This window comes from Dreissena polymorpha, chromosome 7 (genome assembly GCF_020536995.1).
Source record: "Dreissena polymorpha isolate Duluth1 chromosome 7, UMN_Dpol_1.0, whole genome shotgun sequence".
Classification (NCBI taxonomy): domain Eukaryota; kingdom Metazoa; phylum Mollusca; class Bivalvia; order Myida; family Dreissenidae; genus Dreissena; species Dreissena polymorpha.
Window position 1 is genome coordinate 38,791,415 of NC_068361.1, and position 14,105 is coordinate 38,805,519.

Sequence of the window (14,105 nt, forward strand, 5' to 3'; positions counted from 1 at the left end):
TGAAAGTTCCAAAGACATTTTATTTCACACTCACACAATGCTCATACAATAACAATTTATACATACCGGTACATGGTATCAAATCCCTTACCAAAATCATATTCTTACAATTTCAGTACAGTAGTTCTTTAGTATTTCATATTAAGATATCAACATGATTTTTAAATAATTTTCTTCAACAAGAATGAAAATTAAAAGTTTATTCAATACTTTCTGAATATTAGATCTTCAATAAAGTTTTAATCGTAAAACCATAAAATATACTATTTCATGTCTGGCGAAGGATTTTCCTTCGGAGAAAATTACAAGATCAATCAATCAGTTAACGATGAAAACACATGATTCAGGTGGCTTCCAATCAAATTAACACTCAATAAACAGATATACAACACCGGTATTTAGTTACGAGACAATAAACAGCTACAGGTATAGAATATTTGGTAAACAGCAAAAAAAAAAAAACATCAGCACTATAATACCTGGTTAACAGCAAATACAGAAATTAAAAAGTATGTGGTTAACTGCAACTGCATTAAAATAGTTGTTTTACAGTAAATAAGCAGTTTAAAAATACCTGGATAAAAATATGTTGATGTAAAAATTGCAAACATTTGTCTATTGGATTCAACTTATAACAAGAGTTTTGCAGTCGGAGACATATGTCCTTCAAACAAGGCATTGAACTAGTGACCCAAATTTCAATAAGGGTCATTACTGTCTAAGGCCAATGCACATGTAGAGTATCAAGCAAATCGTTCAATTTGTTGATGAGTTATTGATCGGAAACAATTTTCATACTTATTGTGACATTGACCTTCACTTTTGACCTAGTGACCCCCAATTTCAATAGGGTTCATCTACTGCCCAAGGTCAATGCAAATGGGAAGTATCAAGCCAATCGGTTGATTCGTTGATGAGTTATTGATCAGAAAGATTTTCCCACTCATTGTGACAGTGACCATGACCTTTGACCTAGTGAACCCAATTTCAATAGGTGTCATCTACTTGCCAAGTCCAGTGCACATGGAAAGTATCAAGCCAATAGGTCAATTTCTTGGCGAGTTATTAAACGGAAACAATTTTCACTTATTATGACACTGACCTTGACCTTCGACCTAATGAACCCAAATTCTAATCTACTGTTCAATGCACATGTTAAGTATCAAGCATATCGGTCAATTCGTTAATGACTTATTGATCGGAAACGGTTTTCACTTACTGTTACAGTGACCTTGACCTTTGACCAAGTTACCCCAATTTCAAAAGGGGTCATCTACTGTCCAAGACCAATGCACATGTGAAGTATCAAGAAAATCGGTCAATTCGTTGGTGAGTTATTGATCGGAAACAATTTTCACACTTATTGTGACAGTGACCTTGACCTTTGACCTAGTGACCCCAATTTCAATTGGGGTCATCTACTTCAAACGCAAATGCACATGTTAAGTATCAAGCCCATCGGTCGATTTGTTGATGAGTTATTGATTGGAAACTGATCTACCGACAGAACGACATCCAACAAAGCAATATACCCCCTCTTCTTCGAAGGGGGGCATAATAATATGGTTGAAATTAAAATATACACACTTCCAATCAGCGTTCATGCATTCATCCCAATCATAAATGGACACTTTTTTACACATATTTGATAAATTCCCGATTGCAGCAACCATACATATATTTCTTATCAGATTCTATGCATACATTCCCCATCACAATGTCCATATATAGCTTCCTACCGTAAGAGAACCGTTGTATACAATTCATTTACAATTATCAATTCATATACACTTTCCCATTCATTGTATATAAATCATTTCTAATCAATTTCAAGTCGGACACTAGGTATTATAGGGTTCCTGTAGTTCCTGTAGTGTCCAAACAAAACCATGTTATTATCAACAAATATTTCAACAAATATATGTCAGGTTCTTATACTGTGAATTACACATTCAAATATGATTGATATAAACAGTGTGTGCCTGAAATTGAACGATATATTTTATCAGAAGAAAAAAAGAAGTCCTTCAAAAAATCATGAAGCAAACCTTTGAATTATACAAAACTACATTAGAAACGGAAGAAGAATTGAAAAATTGGTCACTTTTCAGACATTCCTTACAACTTTATTAACCCAAACACCTAATATAAAAATTGTTTATCACATCTGTATTTTACTTAGTCTGCAAAATGATTGTAATACATGTATACATTATGCAATTCAGCAATTAATGATTCTTTCGTATGTGCATATTATTTATAGAAAGAAGACATACATGCATACATGTGAAACATTTTTAATTAGAATATACATGGTAGCTTTTTGTTACAAATCTATATGTGTTATATATTACCGAATGACTACAACTTTTACTTATTTATTTATATAGGGATAATACACGTTTTCGAGGACATGATCATCTGCCGGCGCTCACAAGGGCAGAAAACGGATTTTGAGAGCGCCCGCAGATGATCATCTCCAAAAAAATATGTATTTTCGATATTATTGCATAAACAAATCACACATACCAAAATAAATTAAAATTACATTGAAAACAATGTCTTGTTCATTCGACATCGACAAAATAATTTGATTATTTTTATATGACGTCATACTGTTCAAGAATGTGTTTTACATGTGCCTCACTCGGTCATCACCAGAAATGACTAGGCTTGACCTTGGGATAGGCAATTTTCGATTTAAAATGTGTTTAAACAGTGGATTAGTGCAAAGTTGACATGCAGCTGCGCACAGTATGAAATGAGGAATTATTTTGGAGTTTATTGGTCGTGACGGATAAATATATCGTCAGGGTAAGTCAATGTTTTCATAGATGTTTCTTTCGTACAGCCTACAGGTCTTTTGTTCCAACTAAATTTTCTAAAAATAAATGCTGCCAACATAATGTCACTGAAGTTTTTCAAGCATGCAGCAGGAACGTTGAAGGTTCATTAGCACTTACATTTACATCATAGTCTGTTTAAAGTGTTGAGTAAATAAATGATTAACTTCATTGACGAAGGCCAATAAATAAAGCTGTTGTCAAAAGAGTGCAGATGGTATAATTTGAAAAGGGGATTGAAACATTTATTGCCTTTATGAAGTTTATCCCCACATGCATGAGGAAACTGGTGCTTATTCAGTTCCCCATTTATGCTTGGAAAAGTGGTTGAAGGCTGGAGTTATTAACAAAGTTCATAAAAACTTCATTGAATCCAATGCAAATGGGAAGTAACTGCGCGTGGATGTTTATGGATATGAAAAACAAATAACAGGGCTTGAACGGCACGTGAATCGTCTTGTTAATACATGATTTCTCCCGTTAAAGCCCTCCTTCTGCACCCCGCCAGAGGGCATTATAGGTAGAGTTTATGCAATAATTTACATTTAAGGTCAATAGCACATACACATATATAACACATAAGACATAGAGTATATCACAGATTTCAAGGAATTAAGACTATGCTGATTAAAACAAGAGGGCCATGATGGCCCTGAATCGCTCACCTGACTAACCTTGCTTCATGAACTTAAATTTTATAAGACCCATATACAATCCCAAGCCAAATTTCATTAATTAATACATTCTGACAGAATTTCATTAAGACGTGATGAAAACTGTGACCTCTTTCATCTACACAAGGTTTTACTAGAATTGGCCCCGTGACCTAATTTTTGACCCCAGTAACCCATATACGATCCATAATCAGATATTATCAAGATAAACATTCTGCCCATATTTCATTAAGATCATATGAAAACTATGACCTCTATTGTCTTCACAAAGTTTTTCTATGATTTGACCTAGTGACCTAGTTTTTGACCCCAGATGACCCAAATACAATCCCAACCCAGATTTCATCAAGATAAATATTCTGACCAAATTTCAAAAAGATTGGATGAAAACTGTGACCTCTATTGTCTACACAAGGTTTTTACAAGGTTTTTCTATTATTTGACCTAGTGACCTAGTTTTTCACCCCAGATGACCCAAATACATTCCCAACACAGATTTCATCAAGATAAACATTCTGACCACATTTCATAAAGATTGGATGGAAACTGTGACCTCTATTGTCTACACAAGGTTTTTCTATTATTTGACCTAGTGACCTAGTTTTTGACCCCAGATGACCCAAATACAATCCCAACCCAGATTTCATCAAGATAAACATTCTGACCGAATTTCATAAAGATTGGATGAAAACTGTGACCTCTACTGTCTACACAAGCAAATTGTTGACGGACGCACGCACACACACACACGCACGCACACACGCACATACGGACGCTGGACATCACACGGTCACATAAGCTCATCATGTCACTTCGTGACAGGTGAGCTAAAAAAATTATCATAATTTAAGAGCATCAAATAAAACGCTGAACATTACTGTAAGCATACTTTTAACAATACTGCAGTATGTTCATATGAGCATGAATGCTGAGGACCTATGGATAACCCATTAAGCTGAAAGCTTATTTCCAATGGGGTCCATAAAACACACACTGAAAAAGCAAAGTGATTCAAAGATACATTATCATATGGCCAAACAAACATTTACAATTAACAATTAAGATTTTGGTACAAAACCAAACGGGATTATTAAGAGTATGCATTCATCTTATTATGCACAATATCACAATTTAGCATGGTTATCACAGATGGTTGTTGCAACATAGTATTAGTAAAATAAAAAGTCACATTTACTTTCAGATACTTGTTGTTCAAGAAGGTGCTTGTTCATTAATTGTTTGAACCTAGCAATATTTTTTACACCTTTAACAGTGTCAGGGAGAGAGTTCCAGTCTCTTGGTCCAGTATATAAGAAAGTCTGTTTACAAGAAGTATTGTGGACGCTAGCTAAAATAAAATTAAATGGCTTGATTGCTCTAGAGCTATTCACAAAGTTTACCCTAAGGAATGAAGAACATGTTTAATTATAGACTTTATGCATGCAATTTAGCCTTAGTTGTTTCACTCTATAGCTAACTTTTAACATATTCAGATGAACATAGTCCTGCCATGTAATAGAATGTCTTGGAGAGTAACCTTTGATAAATCTGATCATCTTGTTCTGTGCAATTTGGAGTTTATTCAGACCTTCGTACCAGGATGAACAAGAATAATCGAAATGAATTATGTATACAACAAGTTAATGTCTAAACCACACTGCCTATACAAAACGCTAAAATAACAACTTAAAGTCCCAACCACAATCGGTAGACAAACATCTCAAATAACAACTCAAAATCACAATGTAACCATGTGTATACAAAAAATGCTAGATGTTCAATTTAAGTCAAAATAAACAAGAGCTGTCCGAGGACAGCGCGCTCGACTATTGGAGTGCTCGACAGTATAACGTAAGCCATCATGGGAAAATTGTTCATATTCAATAATTAATAATTAAAAAAAATGGGGGGGGGGGGGAGGTTGGGGGGTAAGGGAGTCTGGGTAGGGGTGTGGGGTATTGTTTGGGTGGAATCCATTGTGGTATTCAGGTAAGTGTTGTTTTGTCAAAGTTATAATAAAATGTGATCATACATAAAAAAGTATGGCAATTAAAGCAAAATGTTCAATTATCTAAGTGTAAAAGGGGCCATAATTATGTCAAAATGCTTGATACAGTGGTCTGCTCTTGTTTCAAGGTTGGGGTCATGTTGGTAAACAAGTATGCAACATATTAAAGCAATATGTCAAAGGATATAGGAAATATTTGGGGTAGTACGCAAACTTTAACATAGATTTATCAATAATATGCATATTCTAAGTATAAAAGGGGCAATAATTAAGACAAAATGCTTGATAGAGTTGTCTGCTCTTGTTTATATGTCATAAAATTGATCCTGGTAATGAAACATAATTTTTTTCAGAATGGCACCAGAGATATATTTTAGTTGAAAAAATGTTACAGAATTGAACATATTTCATTACAATTCAAATAAAATTTCTACACAAAAGATAACACTTGTTGTGCCAATAGCCATACATATACATCTGAACACTGCCATTAGTGACAAGTATGTATAATTATATTTTAATAACTTTGACTTCAAATAAAATTGTTGCACTGTAGAAACATCACTTGCAGATGATTTAATTAAGAATTGTTTTTAAAAAAGTGAAAATTCCAGACAAAGATTGATGCATATCTATTCCAAAACAGAAATGACATTTTGATAAATATCAATGACAGTAAGCATACAGAATGCTTGCGTGCTAAGAAGTTCATACTTTTGATCTCAACTATTTTAAGTTCAGGCATATTCAAAATTACTTTTTTTTCATACTGTTAAATTATTCATTTTCCTTAGCAGAACGTTTTGTTGATTTTTGTGGTGATCATCAGGTGGGTCCCCCATACTCCAATCTCTAGCAGCATCGGCTGCTATGTTAGCATCTGTGGTAGGTTGATGTACTTCTCCTTCATCTGTAACACCCGATGTATCTCCAGATGATAGACCACGTTCATGCCTTTCTTGTCCTGCATGTTGATCCCCTGCTTGGTCCTGGTCCAACACCGCTGGTTCATCATCCATGACCTGAGCTTTATGACTGGGTATCACCACCTTGTTGGTCGGTTTCCAGCCTTCAGCATTGGCAACCTATGAAAACAGTAGAAGAAAGATATCAAGCAATAAATGTTTATGTTTGAAAAAACACCAATTTCTTAACCAATAAAACTTAAATATTTATAGATATGAATTTGGTTGAAATGAATCTTCACAATTCAAAAAGCGTTTTAACTGTTTTGATTAAATTTTAAATGGGAATTTTGTTCCTTGAAAGTAAGTATAACAGGAGGTAAATCTAGTTATGACTGTTTAAAAAGTGGTTATGAGTTTGAAATAAGTTAAATCATACTCACAATAAAGATAAATAGTATATCAGAAAATCTTTAAAGATAGTTGAGATCTCTGAGCTTAGAATACAATACATATAAGGGAGTAAACACTCTAAATGACTACATTGTCACGCAGCAAGCTTTAACTGAAATTTTCACATGTTAAATAACTAACCGTACTCTACAGTTAATAAATTATAGATAGCACTTTATAACATGATCTTACCTTGCCCATTGACCTTTTTGTTCTATTCTCTGGGTCCAGTCTGGGCTTCTTGAAACAGGGTACTGTGTCACATTCTTCAAAGTTGGTGGCAGCCTTGCCTCTTGGACTGATTTTCTTCTACAAGTAAACAAATGCCAAGAAATCAGGTTTTCAAAATTGTACAATCTACCCAAATGATACCTAAATCAAGGTCTGCATGTGAGCTACTTTCATGCAAACTTTCAGAGCAAAACCTCCAACAAAACTAAATGAAATATTTAATTTTCTACACTCTGCACAATGCCACAGATCCGTTCAAATGGTCATAATCAGTCAATTTGAATGTTTATTAAGTTGCTGCAGTCTGCAAAATATTACTAGTCAAAATGTCTGGTAGTTGGCCGGGTAACTACTACTGGCTCAACTTCTCATTAACTTTCCAGTCAAGTGCACTGCAGTTCTTGGCCTTAAATTGTATCAGTCAGGAATTCTGGACCCCATGCAATTTTCTGGCTTTTCTGAGTTTGGCGGACTTTTGCTGAAAACGTTTTTTGACAACAAAGTAACCTGAGCCCAGTATTATAGTCTGTACAGCCCAGAACTTTCAATATGGGGATCTTCAGTTTGAATAGAAACATGGCTATATAACATATTTTGGGCATTAGACAAATGCGTATTTCAAAGGGAAATTTTCAGTTACTATGCATAAAGACATGGTTTTAACTGTGCAATTTTCAAATTTGACATGTAATAATGTGATATGACTGATATATTGTTACATATGTTAAGCATCAGATACCAATAGCGAAAAAAACAAAAAGAAAAGAAAGAAACAGCAGAAATGCTTTGTTGTCATACCTTGATGCCAATAGCTGTATCCATAGCAACACTGCTATCTGTGGATGTTCTGCTGGCTGTTTGATTCTCAGCTTTTCTTTTAAGAAACCCTTCTTGAATCCCTTCACAGTGTTCTGGGCTTCTAACTGCATTTTTAGCATCTTCATAAATTAATACAACATAGCATCATAATACAGTCTGAAACAAGGGCTGTTTGTAAAAGATGCATGCCCCCCATATGGGCTGTCAGTTGTAGTGGCAGCCATTGTGTGAATACGTTTTTGTCACTGTGACCTTGACCTTTGACCTAGTGAAAATCAATAAGGGTCATCTGCCAGTCATGATCAAAGTACCTATGAAGTGTCATGATCCTAGGCCTTATTATTATTGAGTTATCATCAGGAAACCATTTTACTGTTTCGAGTCACTGTGACCTTGACCTTTGACCTAGTGACCTGAAAATTATTAGGGGTCATCTGCCAGTCATGATCAATGTACCTATGAAGTTTCATGATCCTAGGTGTTAGCATTCTTGAGTGATCATCCGGTAACTATTTTAAGTCACTGTGACCTTGACCTTTGACCTAGTGACCTGAAAATCAATAGGGGTCATCTGCCAGTCATTATCAATGTACCTATGAAGTTTCATGATCCTAGGCCAAAGCATTCTTGAGTTATCATCTGGAAACCATTTAACTGTTTCAAGTCACTGTGACCTTGACCTTTAACCTAGTGACCTGAAAATCAATAGGGGTCATCTGCCAGTCATGATCAATGTTCCTATGAAGTTTCATGATCCTAGGCGTAAGCATTCTTGAGCTATCATCCGGAAACCATTTTACTGTTTCGAGTCACTGTGACCTTGACATTTAACCTAGTGACCTAAAAATCAATAGGGGTCATCTGCCAGTCATGATCAATGTACCTATGAAGTTTCATGATCCTAGGCCTAAGCATTGTTGAGTTATCATCCGGAAACCATTTTACTATTTCGAGTCACTGTGACCTTGACCTTTGAACTAGTGACCTGAAAATCACCAGGGGTCATCTGCCAGTCATGATCAATGTACCTATGAAGTTTCATGATTCTAGGCTTAAGCGTTCTTGAGTTATCATCCGGAAACCATCTGGTTGACGGACCGTCGGACCGACATTTGCAAAACAATACACCCCCTCTTCTTCGAAGGGGGGCATAATAAAGTGTTTAAGTTAAATGAGTGTTAAAAGCAAATAATAAAAAAAAAAAAAATTGTGTGTACATAATTTGCATTTTGAAATAACTTTCTTTTAAGACCCTAAATCTACTCAAATATCAATACACCAGTACAAGCTAAATGACTGCACAAGCATTATAAACACATATAGAAAATGTAAATAATAATGGACAAGCATGACTTAGGTCTAACACCTCTTTATATTAACCTCTAACATTGATATTTTCTTGTCCTTAAATAACAAATTGATATGCAATACCATAATCTTGTAGCGCATCCCACGCCTGCGACGAAGTCCATCTTTTAGATGGATCATCCTTCAAGAGATTTTGACGCAGCTTAGTAATTAACTCTCGAAACTGCTCTTCGATGGAACTTCCAAGGACGATCTGGCACATATGAAATGGATACAACATAAACCATTGTTGTTAGCACCAGCACAAAAGAAAATAACATCTACATAGAATTATGCCAAAAATTACAAACTAATATACTATCATTAATGAATGTATAAAGTAAATAAGTATTTTGAACACCTCACTAATATTCTGTCTTTTATACAAAATTAGAACATATCATGCATACAATTTCTTCTAGAAAAGGTAGAAGTATTTTTGCTTCTTAAAACTAAAAACTGTCCTTAGGTGGTCACTCAAGACCCCCTCCCCCTGCCCCCCTCCCCCTAAACCATGTTTTTGACGATGCTGCTTCAGCATCATCTAAGGTATTATACCATCAAAAAAATCTTCACAATGGCAACCTATGTAAAAGACCGAGCCAGTCCAATTGAGATAACGCAGTTTTTCTAATCGGAATACTTCGACCTCGCTGATTTTCGTTGATAACATTCTCCTAGCAGAGTTGTCGTTCGTGTTTCAACATACAAAGATGGCCGCGTCCATGAGAGAATGATGACTCTTGTTTCAAAACTTTCTTACAGCCTAAATCGGCTTGTTTCGCTATTTAGAAGCTGTCATTTAGGATAAATGAGTTATTTATTCACTAAATCTCCGCTAATGACAACAATGGATGGAACGCAACATTCAACCCGCGTTCAATTCAAAGCTGGCGATTCAAATTTCAAGTAATGGTGATTCAATAATGGAGAAAGCATCAACTGGATTTAACAAACATTTGATAAGGTTTGTTATACCAGATAACAAGAAAAATTTGGATTATTAAAGTAAAACTACTATAGGTAAGGCATTCTTAAGTGTACATATTTCGGACATGTATAGAATTCGGATAAACAATTATAGATATAGATGTTCCATGCATTTAGATTGTGTTTTGTTAGAAGAGCTATCATAGAGATGATGATAATATCATGACGATAAATATGTGATGAAAAGGTGCTTCCGGTACATATCTTAAATTACTTAAATGTGTTAAAAGACTTAAATGTGTTATAAGGAAGTAGATTTTAATGTACCAATTCATTGAATTATAAATATGTTGTGTTATGTATCATGGTATTGTTATTTAATAAAGCAGTATAACGTTTTAAGATATTGTGTTGCTCTTAAAGCATATTTTATCTAAAAATTGAATAATACAGACAAAAACACAACGCGCTTCAAAATTGACCCCAGCATTTTTCAATGTGACTCCTCAAAATGTCAGTCCAGGGGTCATTGACTCCTGGTTTATAAAAGCTATTGAAATCCCTGTATATTCGATGTGAATGAAGTGCTTTCTACAACAATAGCCGCGCCCATGAGAGAATAATGACACTCGTGTCGCAACTTTCTTACAGCATAAATCGGCTTGTTTCGTTATTTAGAAACTGTCATTTAGGATATATAAGTTATTTATTCACTAAATCTCCGCTAATGCAACAATGGATGGAATTTGAAGGATATATTCGATGTGAATGAAGCACTTTCTGGATCTTGACAGCTTGACAAGGCAAAACTGGCATACTGATGACACTGGTATTTTTAGTTATCAATTTAAGTCACATTTTGCTTTATAAATTTTGTTCGAGCATTTTGCGACTTATTGAATGGCTATGATACCCGATATCAACATATCATATGGGATTTGCAGATCACCAAGTTGTCCTGAAATTCAACAGTGATTACAAACACTTTACTCAAATTACTGGTTTGTATTCTTTCTTCTTTCTTTTTAAGTACTTGATATCATGTTAGTCCAAATAATTAGACGTTATCTACCGTTTAGTCCATGTATATCGACCTCATATTTATAGGAGTAGATATCATGTTAAAGTTTAATGAACTGTATCACAGTAAAAGAGACATTTAGGCGATTTTGGCCAGTTTGGATCCAGATCAGCCTGCAGTTGCTTGAAAGCTGTTTGCTTAAGAGCGGTTTTCTGACAATAACAAATAGTTTAATTGGATACTGATTAGATCTGGTCCCTCGGGATCAATGACTCCAGCACTTTCGTGTTGAGAATTTAATATTACTTAAGGCGATGATATGGGGCGTGAGAGATGTTGCACCTTCAATTATCTTTCATGAACCAACTCATTAAAACCCAGTCGGCAATATTTGACTTAATTTTTGGTATGGTTGCTCTCAAGGGATCGAACAGTTTCAGAATCTTCCTAAAAGCCTAGTGGTACAGTGTCGACTTTGATTGCAGGAGGTTACGCTGCGGGTTTGATCCCCAGAAGCGACATTGAAAACTAGCCAACTTTGTTATCTAAATGGCTGCTTAACCTAATATACTAAGATAATGTAAATTTTCTCTCACATGATAGTCATCAGTTATATTATATAAAACCTTACAGCAGTAGTAAACAATGGGACAATAATTAATGAACGCATCTTTCATTTGTCTTTGACACTTTGAGTTTGACATTGCCTAGATTAAAATATGTGACTTGACTTTACCAGAACTCTTGTGACAGAGCTAAAGTGGAAATGTACCATTGAAGATCAACTAAATCCAGATATGCTACACCCCAATTAAGATTTCCTTGCATAGTTCAATAAAAATTAAATTCAGAAGCCTGGTAACAGTTTAACGTTAATGTTACCAATGTGTCAGACCAGGGCCTTGATTTTGAAATCTAGGAAATGCATGGTCAGAAGATGTCATTTAAGATTATACATTTTTTTCAAACACATACAAATGTAAACATGTATCTGTAACTAATGTAGATGTTATAAATAGTAAAATGCACTAAGTCAGAAGGCATTTGACTTTTCTGCTGGTGCCTTGGCACACCATCTGTTTCGGTTGCAATGGTTTGATGGACTCACTGCTTGGATGTGTAGTTACATTATATACAGCATATCAAACTGTATTATTTCAAATATGTTTGCATCTAGTATACAATGAACTTAAATTGATATTTACAAAATTGATGCATATGAATGATACTGATAGACTAGAATGAAATCATTGAAATGATACTGAAATCATGACATTGAATTAATACTGATAAATTATTTAATATATGTTGCTTGATACAATCATGTACATCTATATCAAATGAGATCATACTGTAACTTCAGTAATGAATTTCAGTGAATTAAATTAAATCTAAAATATAAGTCACTCCCATATCTCTCCCGCAGCGCGCACCCCTAAATATCCTGCTGTGTACCTATCCAGATCCAGATAAAAAAATATGATACATGATTGTGTATCATATTGTTTAGAGGGGATGATTTATCCTCTGTTTTATCAATGTATTGTTTTACTTCTTTAATCAGTGTGTTTAAAGATATATAAACATAGCTCCAGGGTCGGTGCTTCAGGCAATGAATAATTCATCTCCTTATCTCTTTTTCTAATGGATATGTTAGCTAGTTCCTACATTCAATACAGTCAAATATATGTTAAGTATTATCTGTACACATTGGTAGATTAAAGTTGTACATCAAATATTATTTGTTAGTTTTAAAAAGATATAGTTCAAATGTCCATACTAGATGAATAAAGAACCTTAGTCAAGCGGTATTTTAACATTTTTACCACTTTTATATGGAGCCCTGACCAGATCTCAAATGTATATCCCTATTCTCTGTCACCCTGGTCATCTCCTTTCAAAATGGCAAATTATATGCAGAACAGTTCATTATATGCAATGGTTGAATAAAGTACTTCAGAAAAAAATAGACATCCTTTTCACATGGAAATTTCACTTTCACAGCCATGTGAAAATAATTCCCTGACTTGCTTGATTTCCATAGACTTTTTATGCCCCCCTTCGAAGAAGAGGGGGTAAATTGTTTTGCTCATGTTGGTCAGTCGGTTGGTCCGTCCGTCGGTCGGTCCGTCCACCAGATGGTTTCCGGATGATAACTCAAGAATGCTTAGGCCTAGAATCATGAAACTTCATAGATAGATTGGTCATGATTGGCAGATGACCCCTATTGATTTTCAGGTCACTAGGTCAAAGGTCAAGGTCACAGTGACTCGAAATAGTAAAATGGTTTCCGGATGATAACTCAAGAACGCTTAGGCCTAGGATCATGAAACTTCATAGGTAGATTGATCATGACTGGCAGATGACCCCTATTGATTTTCAGGTCACTAGGTCAAAGGTCAAGGTGACTCGAAAACGTAAAATGGTTTCCGGATGATAACTCAAGACCGCTAAGGTCTGGGATCATGAAACTTCATTGGTAGATTGATCATGACCGGCAGATGACCCCCATTGATTTTCAGGTCACTAGGTCAAAGATCAAGTTCACAGTGACAAAAAACGTATTCACACGATGGCTACCACTACAACTGACAGCCCATATGGGAGGCATTCATGGTTGACAAACAGCCCTTGTTATAGTTCTGGCTACCATAACTTTAAATGTCGCTTTTTATGATTTTTGACTGGCGCGACAGGTCTGTCAATACTATATAAACTGTACTCTGAAGTTTCTTTAGCTACCCTTGTTACAGGGTAGTTTATCCAACTGGAAACAAATAATGCACTATCATTGGCACATTAAGCACATTCATTACACTTTTAAACTTTGTGGAACAAATGTTTCACATTTTGTGATTAATGACAATAAAATGA

The 14,105-nt window shown here is 35.0% G+C and overlaps 1 protein-coding gene across 3 annotated transcripts in view; it reads right to left on the reverse strand.

Annotated features, from left to right (window-relative positions):
• The window catches only part of LOC127840149 (serine/threonine-protein kinase PLK4-like), a 79,103-nt gene continuing 64,998 nt past the window's right edge, over positions 1-14,105 (reverse strand). For 2 of the 3 annotated variants that reach the window (XM_052368629.1, XM_052368628.1), the window contains exons 13-16: positions 9,365-9,494; positions 7,913-8,052; positions 7,076-7,192; positions 1-6,610 (exon numbers count right to left, since the gene is read on the reverse strand). In XM_052368629.1, the coding sequence (XP_052224589.1) occupies positions 6,290-6,610; positions 7,076-7,192; positions 7,913-8,052; positions 9,365-9,494 (708 nt within the window). In that variant the 3' untranslated portion in view covers positions 1-6,289. The remainder of the gene's footprint in view (positions 6,611-7,075; positions 7,193-7,912; positions 8,053-9,364; positions 9,495-14,105) is intronic. The other variant, XM_052368630.1, reaches the window with a different exon arrangement.